The 23,461-nt window shown below is 49.2% G+C and overlaps 1 protein-coding gene across 1 annotated transcript in view; it reads left to right on the top strand.

Annotated features, from left to right (window-relative positions):
• The first annotated feature begins 710 nt into the window (after positions 1 to 710).
• GPC3 (glypican 3) overlaps positions 711 to 23,461 on the top strand; it is a 154,986-nt gene continuing 132,235 nt past the window's right edge. Inside the window, exons 1-2 of the mRNA XM_055727739.1 lie at positions 711 to 1,041; positions 9,815 to 9,976. Of these exons, the coding sequence (XP_055583714.1) occupies positions 879 to 1,041; positions 9,815 to 9,976 (325 nt within the window). The 5' untranslated portion in view covers positions 711 to 878. The remainder of the gene's footprint in view (positions 1,042 to 9,814; positions 9,977 to 23,461) is intronic.

Raw genomic sequence — 23,461 nt, 5'->3', positions numbered from 1 at the left:
CCCCCCCGCTCGTGTCACACCACACACCGCTGCTGCTGGTGCCATGAGCACCGCGGCCCCCCCCCCCCCGGCTGAGCCCGCATCGCTGGTACTGGGGGGTTACTGGTGTGATGGAGCTGGGCTGGTGCCGCAGCCGGGGTCCCCGCGTCCCGGGGGCGCAGGGTCAGGCCAGGCCTGCGGCTCGGTGGGCGACGGCTGCCCGCCAGCTCCCGCTGGTCACCGTTAAGGGGAAGGGGAGCGGCTGGGGTGCGGCGGCTCAGACCGGGGACGGCGAGGGCTGCAGAGACGCGCTGCGCGTTCACGGCGCGGCACGGTGAACTCACGCTACACGCGCGTGTGCAAACGGGACACCGCGCACCCTGCAAAGCCCCCCGCCGGCTGCGCACGCGGCGCGGTGCAAAACGCCGGGCCGGGTTGCGCGGGTGCTTCGCCGCACCGCCCGCGAAGGTGGCGGCCCCGGGGGAGCACGCGGCCCCGGGGGCGCTGCAGCGCCGCCGCACCCGGCCCCGTGCGGGCGCCGAACGGCCCCGGCCCGCAGCGGCGCTCCCAGCTGGCCGGGCGGGTGTGGCGCGGGGCGGGCGCCGCGGGGCCAATGAGCGCCGGGGCGGTGCCGCGCGCGGGGCAAGTTTGCCGGTAGCGGGGCGGGAACCAATCGGCTCGGGGGCCGGCGGGGCGGGGGCCAATGGGAGCGCGGCGGGGCGGTGCGCGCGCGGAGCCCGTCCCGGTGCCCGGTCCCGGCGCTCCGTGGAGCGCCGCGCGAGGCGCGGGGCTGAGCTCCGCTCCGCCGCGTTCCTGCTCCGCCGCGCAGCAGCCTGGCTCCGCCCCGGCGGGGATGCCCGCCGGTGGGGTGTAGAGGAGCGCCCCGGTGCCCCGGGAGGATGTCGGGGAGCGGCGGAGCGCTGCTGCTGGTGCTGCTGCTGGCGCTGCTCGGTGCCCCGGGGGGCGCGCAGCCGGCGGGGGAAGCCGCCTGCCGCTCCGTCCGCACCGCCTTCCAGGTGCTGCAGCCCGGGGCTAAGTGGGTGCCCGAGAGCCCCGTGCCAGGTGAGACCGTCCGGCCTGCCGGGGCTCGCCGGTGCCCTGCGGACGGGGGTGCGCCGGGGCCGCTCGGGTGCGGGGCGAAGCGGCTGTAGCGCCCGGGAAGCGGGGCGCGGGGAGGGTCGCTGCGGGGCGCCGCGGAGCCGGCTGCGGGTTGCCCACCCGCCGGAGCGCCTCTTCCCCGGCGGCTGGGTGCGGAGGCAACCGGGCGCTGCGCTCCGGGAGCGGCGGGTGCGCCCCGCTGCTGGGCTGGACCGGCAGCCCGCCGCGCCGTCCCTGCGCCGTCCCCCTCCCGCGTGAGCGGGCGGTTTGCGGCTGTCGTTCTGCTCAGCAGGGGCTCCCCGGGGGGGGGCTCGCAGCGAGCTGGGGCTGTCGGGCAGGGACCCGCCGCCCACGCGTGCCCTACCGGGGCGGGGAGAGCGCCGCGTATCTGCCCGCCAGCCGCGCACCCGGCTCCGTCCGCGGGTCCCGGCTCGCCGCAGCAGGGCGCTGGGCAGCGCCGTCCCCCGAGGGCCGTGTCCCCCGGGGAGCTTCCAGCGCCCCGCTGACCCCGGGGGCTGCCCGCAGGCAGCCGGGCGGGGGGGCTCGGCGGAGCCGGCTCGGTGCTGCTGCGCCGTGAGCGTTACAGGTGGTGGCACCGCACCGAGCCCCGCCGGGCTGCTTCCCGCCCGCTGCCGCCTGCCCATCGGAAAATAGCCATGCAATGCTTGAATTGTCAACCTTATAAAGGCTCTTTGGCAGTTTTTTGAGTAACTGGGGAGTACCGGCTCCCCCAGATGGGTGGCTGTGTTCTCGGAGTGGGTTTTGGTGGCTGCGTGACAGAGGTGCCGTGAGAGCGCGGGGGCCGCCGTGGCCGGGTAGGTACGTGATGGATGGAGAACGCCGGCCCTGCAAAGCTTGTGATCAAAGTATGGAAAGGGAGAGATAACGGGCAAACGTGACAGGCAGGGGAGGTGCAATGAGATCATCGCTAGCAGGAGCTGCTTTTAATTATGTGTTGAGTTACATTTCTTGCATTCGGCATCGTACAGACCAGAAATACAGGAGTCGCCCCGGCAATGGTCGGCTGTAGCGCGGGAGAGGAAGGGGAGAAGCGGGGTGCCTGTGGCTGGGCTGTGAGGTGCTGTGTCAGCCGGTGCGCATCCCAAACAGTTTGGTCTGTAGGGCTGTAGCAGTGCCTGAGATCTAGAAGGAGAGTTTAGATTTAAGTCCTGGTGAGAGGGTTGCCTTCCGTATCCTTTCCTATCCTTACACCCTCTTCCTGTATGATTTTTAACACTTTTCTTGATGTTTCTTTCAAAGTAGCTGCAGGAGCACTATCTGGTTTCTCCCCATCCTGCAGGGTCCTGGTCTCTTTCCAGTAGCACTGGAAATACCTTGTGATGAAATGTTTGCGTGAAGGGTTGCAGGGAGGGGAAGGAGCAGCTCATATCACTGCTGGAATGACAAATTCTGTTTGTTATCAAAGACATGTCTTCCCTGGCTTCAGTGAAAGTCTGTGAAGTGTTTGCTTTGATCCCTAAGTAACTTTCTTGGAATGTACTTTTACAGGGAGAGGTGATGGAGGGGTGGGCAGCTGGGGTGTTCCCGATGGGACCCTGCAGGCTGTGCTGTGAGTGGTGAGGGGCTGCTGGCACCTCTGTGCTGCAGTGGGGTCAGTCCTTCCCCAGAAACCTGTGGCATCCTCCATCCTGGCCTGGGCTGTGATCACAGTGGGTGCCCTTGCCCAGGCATCTTCCTTTCCTAGCAGGGCTCAGGCTGCTGGAGTTGCTCAGTTGAGCTCTTGCTGTCCGGGGAGCCCCAGCTGCATCTCTGGTACTCCAGAGTAAGGAGCCCTTTGCCTCTCTGCAGAGCCTGTGGGTAGCTGGATCAATACCTCATAACAGGCCTGGTGTTTCAAGTGAATGGTTCCAGCTTGTTATGATGATAAAGTTCCCACACATCAAATCGAAAGTGGATTTTACATTTGCCTAAGTACATAAACTTGATCATAATTAAAGCAATGACTGCTTGCTTATACCTTGGATCCGGCCCATCTTGCATGACTCTGTGTAGTAATTACACTTCAGAGCACTCGCTTCTCCTAGTAGCAGCTGCATAAATCTCTGTAATAGGGGAACATCACTCAAGGACTATTTTCCAGGCGTCTGTTTATTGCTTTTTTTCCTTTCATACATCTGTCAATTAAAAAAAGTTTTGGAGTTCCCAGCCACAGATCAACACGGAATCAATTCTGAGAACCTTTGCCTATAGATCATATCACCCTAGAGAAACTGAGGGTTTAAACAACTTACTTAAAATATTGGGGGTATTTTGACACAAACAGAGAATAATGGTTTCTGGAAGCCACATTTTGCATTATGAGCAGCTGTGGCTGAAGGTGTTAAGTAGCGGGAGCGCTGCAGAGTTGCAAGGCAGGCAGGAGAGATGTCCCCCGGCTCCGTTCTGCTGGACCCTGGACCGACGGTGCGTGGGCTGGGGGGACAGCGCACAGCGCTCGCCGCAGAGGAGCTCAGCCGCACCAGGCTGATACTTAAAATTAAAAAAAACCCAACAACAAAACCAAACCAAAAGGCAGTTCTGATAAATGTGAGGAAAGCGTCGTGCTGTTTCATGAATGCTGTTATGTTCTGGGATTAATTCTAGCTGAAGGCGTGCATCAGGCAGCGAGCAGGAGCCTGGTCCCTTCAGGTCCTGCAGCCTGGGGACTGGGTTTTTGCAGTTCTAGAGCATCGCAGGTGGGCAGCAGCATGACCTAACCGCTGTCAGCTGTGGCTGACTGTTTGGAGTGGTGGGAGGATGTAATTCATGGCAACTGCTCCACTCGAGCTAGCTGAGAGGCCTTGTGCTGGAGAAGAGCGAAGGCAGGGCGATGTGAGTGCTTTTCACAGGTTCTTCTGAAGCTGAGACGTAACGCCAGCTCGCGAGCCAGCCTGTCATTCTGCGCTGGGGTAATTTCACATTCATTAAGAACTGAATTCTCTTCTTCTTATGCTGCCTGTCTTGGTTTTCTTCTTCCTCTTGTCTTTTCCCTACGTAATTTCTTATGTATAAACCGTAACTTGAATTTCCATTTTCCTCGGTCTTTTTTTCTCTCCTCTTTGCCGCTTGGATTTCTTTGTGTTTGAGGGTGACGTGCCAGGTAATTGGGCTGGTGCACGTGGGTGGAGGGGAAGGGGCAGGGGCAAGCTGTTGCCTTGCCAAGGTGGGAGAGGGGGTGGATGTCTGTGGCTCTGGGCAGTAGGAAAGCTGAGGAATATTTATCTTGGCAGAAATATCAGCTGGAGGGTTTGTTCCATGCTTGTGCAGTTTCCAGCTTTTTGTTTATTCTCTTCGGAGGCAAAGAAGAGATTAACCTTTTGCTTTTGGAGTTGGGTGTAAAGCTGTACAACTGGCTGGCTGAGCGTGTCAAGCTTTCTTCTCTTCTTTTTGGCTGCTGATGTGTGCCATCATACAACTTAAAAACTAAAAATCCCAACTCTTCCTGCTGGACCCGATGCAAGCTGGTTCCCTTTGTGCTCCTGCTCTTTTGTCCTGGTTTTCCTGAGTGGGACTAATGATACTCCTCTTAGTGCAGCCTGTTTAGCTTAGCATGGTGGTTTAAGATCTTAGTTTGCTAGATAATTGAGTTTTCTGTTCTTAATTATTTCAGGCCTGCAAGTTGCTCTCTTGATAGTTAAGAGAGCAGGAGCAGAACCCTAAAATTTAGTAACCTTCCCAGGCAGTGGTTTTGTAGTGAGATCATTAATTTTATTTTTTTTTTTTTCCCCCCAGGGGTTAATTTTAACAACATCCTGAACAGTGTTCTTCCCAGTCTTTGGAATGGCTGTAGGGTGTGTGTCTGTAACAAATGTGTACGGTGCGTGGGTGCCCACAAATTAACTCCGTACTTCTGATGACGGTATTGTTGATACATTTGTACATTTGTTAGGGGGGAACTCTTACTCTGTAAAACCTCTCTCTTTTCTCGGTAACTTCTTCTTTTAAAAGATGTGATGTTATAGAGTGTTATATTTGTGTGGCAGTCATCTGGCCAACATTGCTAGGCTTGGGGAGGAATCCCGAGTCAGATGGCCATGTGAAACATAAGATGGAATAGGAAATAAAAGATAATTAAGCAGTAATAAATATCCCATGTAGTACCCATACTGTTCCAACTTTAATCACCTATTGAACGAGGTTGGTTTATAATTTATATCTCTTTAATTAGGTTTTAAAGAGATCAGCACTTAACCTGGGTTCTGAACATTTGTGTTTCCTTCCCCCCGCCCCCAAATGCTGAGCATTAAAAGCCAGTGACAGATGCACGATCCCCTAGTCACATAATTTAAAAGGTTTTTAATAAAAAAAAAACAAATTAAAAAAATTGAAATAGCTGGGGGAAAAGCCAATATGTTTAAAGGTTGAATCACTGCTTTTATCTGTTTAAAGTACGATGCTGACTGCGAAACAATTAGAGAAAGAAAATGAACATGAAGCAGCAGCTTTCTTAAGGGTAATATTAACAAATTGGTGAGCTGAGAGGGTGGGATGAAGCCCCCTGATGTTTCCAGGCTGCAGAAGGTGAAGGGTGCTGCTGCATGGGGTGGCAGAGCCCTCCTGTTAACACAGGGAGGAGGCTGCAGTAATGTGGCATAGAGCAGGGACAGGTTCTTATTTTGGCAATGCCTGGGGTAAATTTGGGGTGAACGTTAATCTGATTTAAGACGCCGTTGTGTCTGGGTGGGCAGGCTTGTGTGCCCCGTGGAAAGCGCGGCTTGCCTGCCTGTATCTGATGACAGGGTTGGAGCTGTCCTGGGATGCTTAGGATCAAAACACAATCCTTCAGCCTCATGGAGGAGTTCACAACTGCCTGCAGATGATCTCAAGTTGTTTTGTTTGGTTTTTTTTTAAATTTTGACATTTAATCCACTGAAATTATTTTCACTTCTGCTGTACTAACCACCTATCTGTGGGAATAATTGTACATCAAAGTCAAATTTAAAGCATTAAATTCACTGCTACCCAGACTTCAGTAAAAAATCACTGTGTCAGGAGAAGAAGGAAAAGGCAGGGTGCTGCTGAAATTACTGTAGCTGTGGAGATTAGTTCTGTCAGCTAGGAGCGTATGCAAAATTACTGGAGCATTTACACTGCTGTTCCCCAAGATGGCATAAATGGCACAGCGCTCTGACGGTGCCTGGCTCCAGCACCTATGGAAGGGGCCGCATCCAGCTCCTGTTCACCCCTGGCAGCTGGGTGTTGGAGGGTCAGGCTCCCGTGCTTATTAGCACTGCATTGATATCACCAATCTTGCAAAGGTTGGTATGTGAATGTCTCCATGCAATTTAATAAAACCGTTGGAGTAATTTGTGGGACACTCTTCTTTCTGAAAGTGAATTTGTAGTGATTTATGGCAGAAGGAGGAGGTTGTTTGCAAGGGCTGACTGGCATTATGAGGTGTAATGGCTTGAAACTTGAAGGAAAAGGAGGTGGTGGTGAAGGTTAGGAGATAAAAACAGCCTTAACAGTAAGGGCCGCTAGGCAGTGGAAGGGGCTCTTCTATCTCGCAAGTGGGAGCTGTGGCTGGAGATATTTATGTTTAGACAAAAATGCTTAGAGGGGTGGATTGGGAGGCAGGGGGTAGGATTTGATGACTCACAGGACCTTTTCAATTACATTTATGGAGCCAGAAACGTGTGACAGTTTAATTCGTGCTGGTGCCTGGTCTGTAGGCTTGCAGTGTGTTTCCAGGCGTTTGCGTCTGTGCAGCCACGGTGCTGGCGGAGCGTTCACAGTTTGCATAGGGTCTGGGTCTCGTGGGTGGTGCTGCAGCATACGGGCGCAGAAGAGGGTCCTGCAGGCAATGGCATGAATAAACCCCAAATATATTCGCAGGTCAGAAAGCGCTGTCCCTCTTCCATCGGTGTCTGCTGGGGCTGGGGTCAGCGGGGTGGGTTAGTGGCTCCTGGGCATCAAAGCCTCTTTCCCTTACTGCTAGGACTTAGGGATGGGGCTGTCTGGGTGTGCTCAGCCCTGGGAAAGCCACGTACAGAAAATAGCTGGCAGGTGGGAGTCAGGCCCCTGTTCCCTGGCCCAGGGTAGCAGCACTGCGCCAAGGACTGTCCCTGGTAGCTTGTAAGAGCCTGTCCTGCCTGTATTGACCTGTTGCGTTTACCGTGGCATTTCTGGTCACCACTGTTAGTTGGCTATCTCTGTAAAACGTTTTAAGCTGTCAGAGTTAATTCTCAGGCTTTTTCCTCCTCCTTTGTGATTGCTCTGCTACAGCATGTGTCCCTCAACTTCACAAAAGCAAAAATCCATTTAAGGGGAGAAACTGGCTTAATTGCCAAAAAGAAGGATGGGATGTGAGTAGATGACCTTGCTGCTTCCTATGCCTGGCTTTAACTTGCACAGATCTCTTAATTGCCAACTCTCAGATTTTCTATATTGGTATTTCCATTAATCATGGAAGGCTTTTTTTTATTTTTCCCCCCCATTTGAAATGTGTCCAATATAATAAATGTAGGAGGAAATAAGCTTTGTATTAACAAGAAATGTATGGCTTTATTGTAGTGTTAAAGGAACAATGCTAAGCCTTTTTGCGGTGTAAATTGACTTGGATTTGACTTTAAAAAACCTCTTTAACTCCCTGTTATATAACTGCTCCTCTCATTAACAGTGTCTTGCTATTATGCGGTTTCGTGGTCCCTGTTATTTTTTAGATGCACGAAGTGCCTGTCACAGTGCTCCTCCGTAGCAGCTTAGTTCACAAGCCACGGAGGCTCGATCCGTGGTGCTGGCTTTTGTTGGGGGCTGGATGAAGGATTTTGTGCTGCGTGTCCTGTTTTGCAGAAGGGGAAACAGAGGCAGCGGGTAGAGATGGAGCTGGGGGGGTGGTGCTCTTTCTCCCCCTCTGCTACGCGTTGTTTTGCGGTGACGGCAGGACTTGCATTGGTTAAAGCTCCTCTCCACATGTGAAATGCACGTTGCAGATGAAGTGTTTCATGTTGTTTTTCCCAGGCTGTGCCAGGGGAAGAAATGGAGCTGGAGGGAGGAGGGTTTCTGCTGTCGCTGCTCCCGAGCCCTGACAGCTGGTTTTCCCTCGGTGGTGTGCATGACTCTTCTTCAGGAGGTACACGATTGAACTGACATTAATATTAATCCTGTTCTTCTGGAGTACACTTAGAAAAGTGACTTTTGACACTTTCTAGTAATTAGTGAGAGAGTAGATGTGGTATGACTCTTAAGAAGGAGAGGAGAGGGCAACCTGGAAGGATGTGTAATCCTTCCAGAGCAGAGATGTAAATGGCCAAACTTGCTTTTATTGAGGGGGAAAAAACCTCTATAGCAAGGGGGAAGGCAGAGCAAGGGCTGAGGGGTGTGTGGAGCCCGTTCACCCTGTGTGGGCTGTTGGTTGCTGGCTTGGGGACTGCTTCCTAGTCCTGGATCTGGGCAGTGCTGAGCCTGACAGGGAGCTGCTGCTGCTCAGGGCACGATGCGGTTTGGGTGGCACACACTGAAGCGTAAATCCCTTGCTGCCGTGTGGCCATGGACAGCTGTTTTTAATGGACTTGTTGCTTAGCGTTTGAGTTTCTAACAGCAGCATCATATTAGGTGGGTTTTTGTGTGATGAAGGCTATTTGCTTTGATATGAGCTTGTTGCTTTGCTAGTGTTTGTGGGGCCACAGTTTGCCATGGAAGGTTGATCAAGAATGAGGCTTCTTGTTGCTGCTGCTTCTAGCTCTTCTGTTCCATCTTTTCCTGTTGTCTAAACCCAAAAGGTGATTTTTTTTTCCCTAGTTTTTATTTCACTTTTTAGCTAATGGCAACAGCACTTTTCCTAAAATTGTCTACTACCTCCAGGAGTAAGAGCTTTGGGAAGGTCAAACCCCAAACTTTAGCATCACTGACCAGTGCTTTGAGTTACAGCTTGAGATGCCAGAGCAAGCGATATTCCTCTTGCCTTCGTTTCCTGGCTGTTGCACTGTTCCTGGTGAATGGGTGGAGGTGCAGTGGCATGGCTGCTGCTGAACAGGCAATTTTGCAGTGCTCAGCGCATGCCTCAGGACCTGTCCGTCTGCAGTGGGACTCACATAAGTGAAGTGATAGCTTTGCCTGTTGCAATGGGGGAAAGATGGGACGGTGAAATTGGTGGGAGGACTCGAGATATTTACAATTTAGAAGTCTTAATTAGCACTAAAAACCCCAGTAGGTCATTATTGTTGTGCCCTTCTGTTGTTACTGTTATTGCTGTGGATGCAAAAGGTTGGAGATCACAGGCAAATGACACAGTTATTTGTATTAAGCTAGTTTTAAGTCTTAATGCAAATTACAAGCATATCCTGCCTGCTGAACTACATGTGTTGCTCTATTAATTGTAAATCCACAGCTACAAATCCTGGCTCCTTTTTTCCGTCTCCCACTCCATCTTTTCTGGGTGCCTGCAGCTCCTTACCAGTGTGTTGGTGGGCATGTCCTAGGCAGGAGGGCGATGCTCTGTATCGCTCTGCTCAGCACCACCACATCAGTGGATGGAGTGTGTGGGAGCTGAAGCGAGCGGGATGCTGGCAGGCGTACGTAGTAAGCTCTCGGGGGCTATTGCTCAGAAATCTTGGCTCTGCCTTATCAGTCTTCTCCTTTGGCCAAGCTGCTTGCTCAGGACAAATTCCAGAAATGGCATCAGTTTGCCCAAACAGTAATTGCAGCGATACCACTGTATGGGGTTTGTTTCCTCTCTACTCCCAGCAATTCCACCTCCTAATGCAAATTTTTCTGCCCTTCTTCTGTTCCTTTCCAGGGTCTGATCTGCAAGTATGTATCCCAAAGGGCTCCACGTGCTGCTCGAGGAAGATGGAGGAGAAGTACCAGGCAACAGCCCGCCTGAACATGGAGCAGCTCCTGCAGTCTGCCAGCATGGAGCTGAAGTTCCTTGTCATCCAGAACGCTGCGGTCTTCCAAGGTGAGTGCTGGGGGTCATCCAGGCATGTGGCAGGAGGAGGAGGTGCTTCTGCTCCTCTTCCTCAGTACCTGGCAATCAGAAATGCAGGTGGCTGGACTGTTCACTTGTTTTCAATTGTTTGTATATGTTATATATGTTTATGTATGATAAATAATATACCTGGTTTGGTATATGGCTGCTCTGCAGGGCTTGTCCTGAATATTCCTGTAGCTGAAACAGCAAATGTAAATTTGAACACTAAACCTCTTCAAGTGCAAATTTAAAAAGAAATGAAAACCCCACTTCTCCAAGAATTAAAATATCTGTGCAAGTACAGTCTTGTCTGATTCTGCCAGTCCCAAAACCCAGGTTGCAGTAATATGATCTGGTTGTCACCCTGGTGTGATGCTATAACGTGTGCGTTGATTACTGTAAACCACTGCAAAACAAAGTTGATGATTCCATGTGAAGGCGGTTAGAGGCTGCCTTGTTCACAAGTGTGGTCCCTGGTGCTGCCAGGGGGTGTCTGGGTGCTTGGTAACTTATTGCCACACTATACAGTGGCAGCTCTTTTTTTTTTTTTTTTTTTTTTTTTTTTTTTCTCTAATGGTAACGTGATGTGATGTATTGTCGTCTCAGAAAAACCAATCTTTGACAATTATTTTCTGCTGTGGATACACACTAGTTTGTATCACTTGAATCTGCAATAATTTCTTTTTTAGGACCTTTACACAAACAAAACTTATTCTATCCGTGGTTAATGCGTGGTGAAATGATTGCTTGCTTGTTGAGTACTATCCTATTGAGGTTCCATCATTCTGTATTAATGGCATTTTTGCCTATATTTAAAAAAGAAGGCACAAGCAGTCAAGCATTTTTTTTCTCCTTCATGCTGATATTTTTCTAGAATAATTGATTTATTTTTGTTGCATGCCTCACTAACAGCAAGACCCAGAGATTGCTGAAGCCTGTGAGATCGTGGCAAAGCTCTGTTCTAGTCCACAACTGACTGATGAAGTCTAATGTGTTGTTTTTCTCAATGTAAGATCGAATAAATTGCTGAGGAGGTAACAGTGTATTTTTTTCCTGATACTTCTTAATGCAGTGACCATTAAGTTCCAATTCTGCTAAACAGAATGGAGTAAAACTGAGAGATTGCTTTCCTAGGCGTTGGAGATGAGGACTGGCTTCAGAAATGGTGAATAACCTGGCTGGAATACAAAGTGCCTGCCTCCTTCCCCTACCATTTGACAAAACCATTGCAACATCAGAGTTTTTACTGTGTGTAGGAGTGGCACCCTATGATACTATAGGTTGTATATAGCATAGCGGTTGGGTGCTCTAGCTCTGAAATTTCTGCTTCTTCTGGGGAGAGCTGAATCCCTTGATCTGATATTTTTTCCTGTGTTTTTTTTTGTTTGTGTTTTTTTTTTTAAACTGTGAATTTCCATCCTGGCAGTGAGAGCCCTTTCCCTCTCCAGGGGTTTTAGAGCTGGTGTTACTCAGAAAACCCTTGGTATGCAGAATTGCCATTCTTGGTGGTGGGGAAGAAGAGCATTTGATTGAAGAGTTCCTGACCACTTCTGCTTATAAAATAAAGCTCATGACTAATTTTAAAGATCTTTTGTAATCCCATTGTAGGAGAGGAGTTCCTAGCTGGATCCGCTGAGGAGCTCACTTCACCTCGTACAAAGTGTTTGGGACTTGGAAGGGCAATTAGATTTTGAAAATTGTGTGCTTTTGTTATCTTTAAATTTAATCTCAAAGTCTGTAGAAGAACACTTATTTTAATAGATAGATCTTTTGATTGCTACTTGTTTAAGAGCATTTTGATGGCTGCAGCACCAGAGGCTGTTCAGCTACAGAAATTGTACTTGGACCCAAGATACGGCAGTCTGGTTTCTTGTTTCTGGGAACTGCTTGTGGTAAGGGACAGGCTTCTGTCTCAAGACATCACTAAGGGAGCTGGTGGTGGGGTGCAGTGTCTCAAATCAGACCCCACTGGTGTGCTGTTTGCTTCCTCCCGCATTGCCAAGGTATGTGCTATGGCAGCTGGTTGTAGGTCAGAAGACTTCTGCTGCCCTGGCACAGCTGGAGAATGTAGGATGCCCATGCTATGTAGGGTTTCAGCTATGGGGGGGGATGCTGGAGCAGTCAGGGGAGAGGCACTCGTGACAGCTGTTGGAGCCCATGTGGTCCCTGAGCATCTCCTGCAAGTCCTGCTCCCATGTGGTGTCTCTCCTTGAAGTTGGGGCAGATGCTCTGTGACTTCAGGAACTGGGACTGCAGGAGTGGGATAGCCCAAAGCAATGCCAACTCTCACGTGCGTGCTCTGGCAGGGGAGACAGCTCTCCGTGTGTGTCTTGCATTGGGTAGGACCCAGTGTCTGCCAGGGATCCTGCACAGAGCACGGGTAATTGCACCACTTATGTTGGTATGGAAACATCCTAACCACTCATATAAAAACACAAATGTGAAAGCCTTCAGAGTTAATTTTAATATTTTTAGCCTGGCATCTAAAGGGACTGCTAGTCTTGACAAACAAAATCTCACCCAGATGTTATTATTTTGCACCAAATTTAATTTCTTCCTACTGAAGCCAGAGCAGCATCTCTGCTGATAAAGATCAAGGGAAATTGTCTGGCATTTACAGAAAATCTCATCCAGGCCTATCTGTTACAATGTTCACTTAGCAAAGTTTATTAGATTATTAGTTTTAGACCCTTGGGCTTTTCTTTATTGCAGTTAAGGAGGAAAAATCCCAACGAAAAAAATCCTCCCTTCACTAAATTTAAATAGTACAATTAGCTTCTAGTGTTGTCTTACAGGCATTTTTTAAAATTATGAAGATGATTTAAGTAGTGATTTAATCCTTTGGAAACTTGCTGCGTTTGACACTGTTAAAATGGATTGTAGCTGCTTTGACTGCAGTTTAAATCTTTCCCTAGGATTTCTTTGAGGGTAGGATTTTTCACTCCCACGCAGTGTATCCGTGCTGGTCCCTGCTGGGTGCGCACCTCCCGGTTCTGGTTCTCAGCTGGTGGCAGCTCAGGTGCGTACCATGAAGCTAGGCTGAACCATGTCACTTCAAAACTTGCTCCATATGTCTTTTGACAAGTGACATTTAGTATTGCTCTGGGGCTCTCATCCAAACTAACCAGTGAGTTAGTGCAACTAACCTGCTATAGTAAAGGGCGAGAGCCCTGCCGGCAGTTTTTCTCCCCTCTTTTTCTCCTGACCTTAGACCTTGGCTTTTTGATGGGGTGTTTCTAGTTCTTCCACCACCTAATCTTTTTCTATAACAACAGAAAAAGCCCTCAACAAATCCTGCTGGTTTCCTAAATAAGAAATCCGAATCTGAATAACTCTGCTTTGTGAAAGGTAAACTTGAACAAGAAAGTACCAGGGTGGTTCTTGGTTTGGTTTTGGTTGGGTTTTTTCTCCTCCTTCCCCCAATAAAGAGCTCTGCGCCCTGGGGTTGTGTTGTGTTTCATGTTCATCAGTCTGATGCTTCCAGCTTCCCAAGTTTGGGAATTTGCTTTTGAGTGATCACTTAATTTCTTGTCTGGCATACTGACTGTGTTGTCCAGCTAACAGAAAATTAAAGCTTTAGCAGCTCCTCAGATGCAACTTTCATGGTACCCTCCTCCTAGTTCTTTGTCCGTGGGAAAAGGTACTTTTTAACCAGTGGAGACTGCAACACAATTAAGCACAGAAGGACCCTCCAAGGGAAGAGGAGCATCTGCACCTGTTGCTCCTATTGCTTTGTGTAGGACTTGCTCATGGTCTTCCCCCTCCAGCAAGTGTGAAGCACTGGGACACGAGAGTTGGCTGCTAGGGGTTGCTTCTGCAGGAGTGACACAGTGTGCTCCTGGAGAAAGTGGCTTTCATTATTCCAAGTGATTGCTCAGATAAACTATGAGCAGGATCTCACGTTGTCCTTCTGCAGCCTCTTCTGTTGATGCTGGTCAAATCCTGGAGTGGCCCCTGGTGCAAACCCCAGGCTGTCGGAGCATGTTGGTGGCCGCTCTGCGATCTGGCAGCGATGGAGAGGTTGCTGGAGCCAGCAGGGTAGCAGTGGTGTCAGGCTTGAGATACACCACATGCCTGGTTCTGACCCAGAGTCTAGCCACTCTGCCGCCTGTGTGGGCTCGGGGCTTGCTTCCACCCGCTTCCCAAATAGCTCCTGGGGGGCTGCAGAGCTGCTGGGACTTCGGGAATGTGGGGGACAGTGGGAAGGCAGGAGTGCAATTACCCAAACGGGAAAATGGGCCAGGATGCTGCAGCTGAATCCCCTTTGGTGAAAACTTGTAGGCTTAAATTAAGGCTTGATCCATTCCCTCTTGAAGGCAATGGCATTTAACCTTCTGTGAGCGGCAGCTGGGAGATGGAGCTCTGTCGGGTACCTAAGGGGAGCTTGCAGGGGCTGTGGAGATTTGAGGGGGTTTGGGGAAGTGTGTTTCAGAGTAGTTTCTAGGAAGACCATGATGAATTAATACGGATAAACTTGCGTGTACGTGTATGGCGTTCCCTTATTCATGGGAGAATCCTGCTTCTGCCCTCTGGAGCAGGACCCTCGCTGGGTCTGGTGGAGCAGGCGGTGTGGGGAGGACGTCAGTTCATCTCCCCTTGTGTGCTGCAGTGCTGCAGAGCTGTAACTTAGTCCTACCAGGTGGCTCTGAAGGCTGTAAATCCTCTGTTAGGCATAAATGCAGCCATTTTGGTTATTTACAGTTATTTACACTATCCATTTATATCTGTCAAGAAGAAGGTGGTTTTGACATTGCAAGCTTCTATCAGGTTATCTTTAATCAGTTTAGAGGCACCTAAGCCACAAATATATCAAATAGCCCATCCTAATGTTGGAGTCCTCTAAAGTATGACTGAATTATTTATTTTGTTATGATGAAAATGTCTGGGCTTTATTGGGTTTTCTTTGAAGAACTTGATTCTGCTTGAAGTCTGGAAGATAAAAGATCAGCGATTGTCTCTCCAAGTTTCTTATTCCGAATCCTTCAAGGCTTTTCATTTTTCACAAGCTTCTCTTACTACTTTAGAGTCAAGGTGAGGGAGTTGAGATTTCTTTTGTAAAATAGGTTTAAATATATAAAAAAACTTTTATCTTTACTAATTATGCTCTGCATAGGTAAGTCCAAGATGCACGTGTCATCAATTAGGTGAGAAGAGATGGGCTGCGGGGTGGGAGCTATTGCTCATTAATCACTGAGGAGGGTCTGCAGGTAGCAGCACTGCCCAGCAGAGCTTGTGTCGTACTGTTTGGAATAGTTTAATATTCCAATGTCTTTAAGCCAATTAAGCCTGACAGTGAGTGCAGGAGGGTATTTCAGGTGTCAGCAGTAGGAAGAGCCCTGCCAGGCCTTTAGCACCGTGCGGTTCTGCAGACCGCTTACAGTGTGGGGCGGGAGGAAGGAGGCGATACAGGGCGAGTGGGAGTTGATAACTATTTGGATAACTATTTCTGGATGTGTAAAGCAGTGGAAGTGAGAGGTGCTGAGCGTTTGGAGGTCTTGGAGATGTGCCCTGGGGACCAGCAGGCCACCGTTGTGGTGTGCGCACAGGTTCGAACATCTAACCACTGTGCAGGTTTGGATCATCAGCCAGGCTTTTTGTGCAGCTTTTCTATGGAGAAGGAAAGTGATTATGGTTAACTGAATAAATGTAAATAAACAAGGTTCTTAGCAGTAGTCAAATGTGATATGAGTGGGGTGGTCAGCTTAATAGCTGCAGGTACGTTGTGAAAAGTGCATATGAAAATGAACTCTTGCTTGTGGGCTTGTAAAATATTAAGCTGACATTTTAGAGTGGACTCAGAGAATGAATTAATTTTTGGAAGAGAATATTAAAAGTCTAATTAGATTTTACAAGTAAATAAGCACCACAAATCGATCTCTCTATCATATTATAATTCCTGTTCCTAATTAGTCCTCTGCTAACTAAAGTCTTGCTGCATCCTTCTCCACAGCGGCAGTTCTTCCCTCTGAAAGCTTCTTGTTTTGTTGTTATTATTTTAATTTTTTTTTTATTAATGTGTATTTAAAATAGGAATTGTCTCGCTGGGTCAATTCAAGCTGGTATTCTGCCTTTGGCAGTGGTTCCTGCCAGATGCTTTGGATGCACAAAGTTTGTAGTGGAAAACTATGGCGATACGTTTCCCAGGTTGATAACGATGTTCTAAACTGATCATTACAGGTAGGTGGAAATTGCTGTCTGCATAATGAGAGATCTCTAGTTGTCAGAATTGGTCTAGGGAGGTTATGTTTCCTTTCAAATAACCAGAACTTATTGTTCATAAATCATGGTTAATCTGTTTATTACACTCGCATACGAAGCTGGAAGTCTAGAGTGTGCTATAATGCTTAGCTTTAGGAGCAGAACTGTAATAGTAGCAGCAGTTTCAAATGATTTGAAATTGGGGGATCAGCAAAATGCAGGAGTTAGCAGAAGCTTTGGGCTTTAAAAATGACTGCTGAGGATTGATGAGTTTCTTTAACAAATTGTAAAATCCATCATGCGGGAGTTAGGGCATGAAACTGCCCTCCTGAGCCGCATAAACCATGGGTTTGGAAGTATTGCGTGACAGTACACGCTACTGGGAAGAGAGATTTTGAAAGATGTTTGGTTTTGCTTTTGTTTCTTCCTTTGCTGCCTGGGATTTCAATGCCAGCACTGCACTGGCATGCAGCTTGCCAGGCTCTGGGTGTGCTGGATGGGGGTGCTCCTCATGATGCTGAACCTGAGGTAAGGGGCTCCCGTCTTGCCTGGGCTCCCTTTCCTCTGCTTTGGTCAATACCGGAGTGGTCACATTCCCCTGATCTTCCAAAATCCTGGTGCATCTTGGACAGCTTTGCACAGCCCTTGCTCACAGCTGCTGGAGAGCTTGGCATGCATCTTTGGGGTGCTCCTTGCAGGAGGGAGCTTGTTGGCTTTTGCTGCTGTTTCCCTGCACCCCCTTTTGAGCTCTGCAGTGCACACCTGCACCGACAGCCTCTCCGGTTCCCATCTGCGTTTCCTTGCAGGGAGGACCCCTGTGCAGTCCCCATGTTGGGTATCCATAGGTTGGCTGCTGTAGGAAGAAGTTGCACTGTGCCCTTTGCAGAGGGCTAGCAGCAGCTCCGTGGCACATCTGTAGGGGACTGAAGTGCGTGGCAGGAGATGTCCCTGGTCCTCCAGCCCCTGCTTTTGGGCCTCTGTGGCCTGGAGGGTGCAGCTGTGGGGAATTGCATGTGGTTGAGATCCTTTCCCAGTGTGTCCTGCCTCTGTTTTCCCCTGTAATTAAATACTGCTGATGCCCTTCCCCTGATCAGTGAAATGAGGCTTGGAGGTTAATAGGGGGCTTTTTGTGACCGCCTACATGCTGCTTCAGCAGTTTTTAAACACTGCGCTGGGTGTCTGAGCTTAGGAGTCTCCAGTTGAAAGAGCAGAGCAATTCCTGGGTGCTTGTGAACCTGCCTTCTGCTGCTGGGGTACTGTCCCCTGCCAGCTCTGCCGCTGCTTTTCTGCTGTGGAAGGGGATGGTGCTCCCCTGGCTTCCGAGAGGTGTAGGGAGGGGCTGGCCATGGGCCCCCCGGGGCTGATCCCTTCGCACGGCCATGGCAGATGCTGCACCCGCATCCTCTTGTGTCTGTGGTGCTCTGCCCCCGTGGGAGATGTGGACCTTTTGGATGGGGAGGTGTCTGGGCTGGGTGTCTGCAGGAACATGGTGGCCTTGCTGAGATGCCCGCGGTGTCTCCTGCAGCATCTCCGTGGTTGCATCCCCGCAGTGGTGCTGCCTCTGTCTTGCCTGCTTTGAACCCCTGCTGGCAAAACACCGTCCTCTGCCTGCGCTCCCTGTTGGGAGTGAGCTGTGAGATAACTGGGGAGCAGGGGCTCCTGTGTTCTACCAGTCTTCCGCTTCTACAAGTGTGGGCTGTCTTCTGTAATTACCTTCTGAGCTGCAAGTTATCATCCTTTGATAGTTCAAGTACTAACATTCTTAAAATACCTCCTAATGCTATAAAGCAGTCAAATTACATCTTTCTAGCTTGCAGTAGGATGATCTAAATGTCGTGTTACCCTTGAATGTGGTATTTATAGAACTGCTTGGTGCCTTTTTGTTTTGTTTTGTTTTTTTTTTTTTCCTTTGTAATTCCGGTACAGAAATGGACATGGTGGCATCTTCCATCTCTTGGCCTGAAAGGATAAGTAGAGGCATTCTCATCATGCAGAGCTGGTTTGCATTTGCTGGGGAGCAAATGGGGGGAAAAAGCCAACACCCAGCCATAAAGGCAGGGACTGTCTCTGTAAAGAAAACATTTTGCTAGATTGTCATCTACTTTACTTTTAAAGCAGCAATAAGATATAGCGATAAAATGGCCAATGGTGCATTTCATCTGAGGGAAATGAACTTGTGCTGAGCCAATTAAACTGTCAATACGCGGTGGTTTCACGTTCCCTCGAGCTGGCTGGGTCACCTCAGGTGTGTTACTCACTCTCACTTCACCACTGATGTGAAATCAATTTTAGCAATTTATAATCTTTCATTTTAGTGTGAAAGTATATTAATCTGTGAAAAATGCTGCTCAGATAGCGAGGGTAGGTGAGGGCTTTCTACACAAGTGTGTATAGCTGGCAGTGCCTTGGGTTACCTGGTGTGTAGAAGCCTGTGTAACTTTTGGGCACACTGGAGGCACTGATGGTCCATGTCTGAAGCCTTGGGCTTTATCCTTAAAATGTTCTAAAATCACAGGAGTGTCTTGGTCTAATCTTTCACTCCTCAACTGCAGTAGTTTGAAATGAGCTTTATTCCTTCAGCCCAGAGGAGGCACGCCTTCCACATTCTTTCTGAGATCAAGAGCAGCAAAGGAGCAAGTGTGGCAGGCTCGTAGTACGTGTTGCTCATTAGAAAATAAAGCAGATGAGTCTGGCAGGGGTGGTGGAGAGGTGCTGAGGGATGTGGGATCTACCCTGTGTTTTGTGTCTGTGGCAACAGTATCTAAATGTTTGGGTTTAGGTTTTCCTCCTCCTGCTGCTGTGGAGGGGATGTGGGCTGGGCTGCATCCAGGTCAGACCGAGGTGCCCAGGGGAGGCGTTACCTGGAAAACCCTTTTCCTCCAGTGACGCTGGGATGCTGTACCCAGTGCTGTGTCTCCTTGCAGCTGTCAGAGTACCTGTCTGTGTTGCAAGATGCGGCAGCGTTGTTCTGGGGTGACCCTGTTGCTTGCTGCACGGATGCTGTGTCTCAGCAGTAGGTTTTGTTTTGGCAGCTTCTTGGATCTTGCGTTGCTTTATGGATAGTCGGTGGATGCTTGGTGCACCTGGGAGGCGATGTCCCTGTGGTGGTCCTTCCTCTGCTCTTCCAAGCGGTGTGTGCCCAGAGGTCTGCGTTGCTCTGGAGGGACTTGGTAGCTTCAGGGGTTCAGGCAGCAAGGGAGAGTGCCTACACAGTGTTTATTTACAACAGTAACGAACCAGGCTGTGCTTAAAACCTCTTGTCTTCCTCCTAAAATGAGATCCCAGCTTCAGGAGCTCTGTGGGTGTTGGAGGATGGTCACGTTGTTGCATAGTGACCATCTCTCAGCGCAGTAGGAGAGGACCCATGTCTTGTTGCCTGCAAATACGCTGAGTTACAGAGTTGCTGGAATTTTCTCTAGCCCCCTCTCCTTTCTTTTTTTTTTTTTGCTATGTAGCTGGTTTGATGGGCCTGTGATGCAGTTTCTCCACCCAAGTCAGCTGTGACCCGAGGGGCGAGGGGAAGCCCCCTTGCATCAAAGGGTAACTTGCCTGACATCAGCAGCATTGGAAAAGCTTTGACAGGGGGAAAGCCCTGAGGGCAGGCGTGGGTGGAAGAAAACTTGCCTAATGGGGAAGAAATGCCTCATTTTTAGGTGCTAAAGGTGCACTGCAGGTCCTTTCTGTAAACCTGATTACACCAGCTGCTGGGAGCTGGGAGGTTTGGGCACGGCTGAGTTTCTGGGGTTGGAGTGGCCTCAGCTGCAGTCTCTGGGTGGCCTGGTGCTTCCCAAAGATTGACCAAAACTTGCTGTGGCTTCTGGGACAGCCTTAAACCTCCCGTTTTTCCCTGCTGCAGGGCTGGGTCCCACAGCAAAGCGAAGGGGTTGGACCAGGTTGGTGACCAGCAGCTGGGGCAGGTTGAACCTGGTTGCTGCTTAAGGTCTTCAACAGAGCCGAAGCGACAGGCGAGTCTCTGCTGTCTCCCTTGTGTGTAGCGGAGTTGTGCTGCACAGGGTTTGAAGGCTACAGTTGACCACAGGCTAAAATAATGTGACAGCCTGGCTGTACCGTCCTGCTGTCCCTCTGTGCTATTGCCACCAGAGCACTTGTGGGGATGAAGCATCTGTACAGGCCACGAGGTCCTGGGTGTGTCGTGTGGGTGTATGAATTTGGAATTAAAGATCTTGCACGTTGATGGCAGAGGGATGTGAGCCAAGTGCATCTCAGAGACAGATCCCACCAAGCGACTGGAAAGAGACCCAACTCTTGGTGATGTTAGGGAAGGGATGGCATTTGTGTCACCAGTGCCCTGGGCTGGCAGCGCTCTCCCCAGCTGAAAATGCAATAGCTGCTGTCTGGTTCAATTGCCTTCCTTGTGGTGTGTGTTTTTTTTTTTTTTTTTTTTTTTGTTTTTTTTGTTTTTTTTTTTTTAGCCAGTAAGATTAAACCTTCATGGTTTCTGATAAACATAGGCCTAACAGGTTTTTTTTCCCACAAAGGGAAAATATTTTTGCTCTTAATATTGATCCAAAAGTCTCAATGACACGGCAGCTGGTCGACACCCCCCCACCCCACCCCCCTACAACCTGTGTGCTCCTGCTGGGGGTGGGGGCTGAGGCCAAAATCAATTCCTGTCGCCCCACAATGAATGAAGGAATTGCTTGCAGTATGCCTGAACGTTTTCAGCTCTGCTTTGCATTGCAGATTAGTTCAAAACTGCTACAAAATAAAAATTGGTGACCAACATGATGAAATGCCCTTTCCCCCTCTACCTCCCCACCTCCCCCCCCACTTCCCTCTGCTGTAGTGCCTGGAAGTAACGTTGCTGGGGTGGTGATACTTTGGCAGGCTCAGATCTTACGCTAAAAAGGCACAGGAAAATACTTCAGGGTGTATTTATGCAAGGAGCTAAGTAACTTTCAATGCTGGATTTAGCAGCGGTTAGACTTAAATCGGTGATTGCTGTAGTGTGCGCACCGGCTGGCTTGCCTTGTGTGGTTTTGATGTGATGCTGGATTGGGACCATTTGTCCCACGCAACACCAGTGGGTCAGTGGGACAACTGGGTTCGCAGATGGCAGTCGGTGCTGCACAGGAGGCTAGTAAAAACTCTCATGTGTGAAAGTAAATGCGTTTCCATGAAGTGATGCATTTAGGAATCAATGCATCTTCTATGATGGATGAAACGTAGAAAGTGTCACATACTTAATCTGCTGATTTTATTTTTTTTAAAAAAATTTAATTGGAAAAAAAAATCATCTGAATGTGTGCTTGGAAAAAAATAATCACATAAACCTGTTGGTTAGAAAGTGAAGATTAAAAAACCCAGCCCTCTGAGACAAGGCAAAATAAACAGCAGTGTAGATCAATTGTAAATGAATTCTGTTGCTGATTAGCTCTTCCCAAATTTGTCATCTTCAAGTCAGAAAATCTATGATTGAATGTCATAAAGAAGCAATTTTAAAAGCGGTAGAGAACAGTAAGTCTACCTCTAGGATTACAGCTCAGCTTTGGAACTCATTCTTTTTGAAGGGAACTGGTGAGTAACAGATTTCGGTAATACGACATATTTGTATTGGTCAAATTCCTATTATGATTGCAGTGAAAAATGATGTTCCTTTTTTTAGGGAAAGGAAATTAAATAGGCCTAGTAATCCATGTCAGGAGACTGGCTTACACTAAAAGGGGAGGGAAGAATGTGAAGGCTCCTCAGATCGATTCATTCTTTTGAGTCTGTCTCATTAAAAAAATAAAATCAAATTGCTACTGAATTTCTGAAGAATTATATTGTAATGACACACATGCTTTTACTGCCTTTTAATTATGAAATAATTTCAATCTGCTTCAGTTTCCCATGTAAGTGAGCTATGAACTGTTCTTAAATATTGGCTCATAAATGCCAAGTAGTTCTTTAAATGGAAGAAAATGGTATCCCTGGTCCTCCAGCTGAGCATGCCAGCCCACATCATAGCAGGGTGAGAACTGCCATTTGCACTAGAGAAATCTCTGCTGGTTCATTTAGGTGCACAGCTTCCCTCTGGATGGGGCTTTTAAGATTGTTATTTATGCTGCTGTTTGTCAGGGCAGTGCTCGGTCTCTGATGTCCGGCTGCACAGCCGTGATCGACCTTCTTATGAAACCTTTGGGAATTGTTATGTACTTAGTGAGGGCTGGATGGACATCTCTGAGATTTTCACACGTGGTGTAATGCGTTGCCCCCCTCAGCTGGGTAGAGGCAGGGCTCAGGTGCACAGCTGGTGCATGGTTCTACAGCTAAGCCTCCTCTTGCGCAGAAAAGACATTTTTAAAAAAAAAAAAAGTCTTGTCTAAAAATGACCAGGAGAATGCTGAATCTCTTGCATGGCATTTCTTATGACTGAAATACTTGCTGCAAGGAGGGGTTGGCTCCTGTTGTTAATACATCAGTAAGAAATGTTGAATACAAATACTTATTTTTTTTGCAGGGGGGTGGGGAGTGAGGGAATAGCAGGAGCCCAGTACTGGGTGGTGGTCTTCTGCTCAGCCTCTCTTGGAGGACAGGGTGATCCATGGTGGTTCTCCTTCTCCTTGCAGAAGAGCTGTATGTGCTGGCTGCAGAAGGGTAATGCTTGGCTGTCAGGCTGCATGTGGCGCGCTGCTTGTGTGCAGGGCAGTGCAGCCAGCGTGGCCGCGGATGCTCGTGAACAACGTGTGTGAGACTGTCCCAGGGTTAGGCAGCGAGCTGGTTCTAGGTGAGATTAGAAGGAATGGTTACTCTTGCCTCTCGTCCTGCAGAAGGATGATGTGGCTGCTTAGTGAGCTTTATCCTCGGTAGAAACCAGGGGGGCCACAGAAGGAGGATGGCTGGCCTCTGGGCTGGTGGGGTGTTGCGGTGGCATCTGCCCGGGGGGGCTGAACACTGAGGGGCTCTGCAGGTGTTTGGTGCTTATATGAACAGCCCTGGTTTGCTGTAGGTTCACATCTGCCCAGCTGTGTTGTGTTCCCATGGCAGCCCCCCCGCTGGGGGTGGGACCTAAGCAGGGGCTGAGGTGCATCCATCCTCTGGCACGGAGGGGAAAGCGTGTGCGTTGCACAAGTAGTACTGCAAACAGTGTGATGCAGCATTGCAATAAATGAAGAAAGTGCCTGCGTTGAAGTGGGTAGTCTGGAAAAGGGGGAAAGGTCTGCTGCCTTGAAGAGCGCTTGTGCTGATGTAGCCTTCGTTGTCCCTGGGAATGAGCTTTGTGATTTCTGAAGGAAGATTAAAGGTGTGTTTCCGTACAGAGTAGGTGTTCTC

This window comes from Falco cherrug, chromosome 15 (genome assembly GCF_023634085.1).
Source record: "Falco cherrug isolate bFalChe1 chromosome 15, bFalChe1.pri, whole genome shotgun sequence".
In the NCBI taxonomy this organism is placed as follows: Eukaryota; Metazoa; Chordata; class Aves; order Falconiformes; family Falconidae; genus Falco; species Falco cherrug.
Note: the sequence above shows the minus strand (reverse complement) of the source record. Positions and strands in the feature narration are given on the sequence as shown.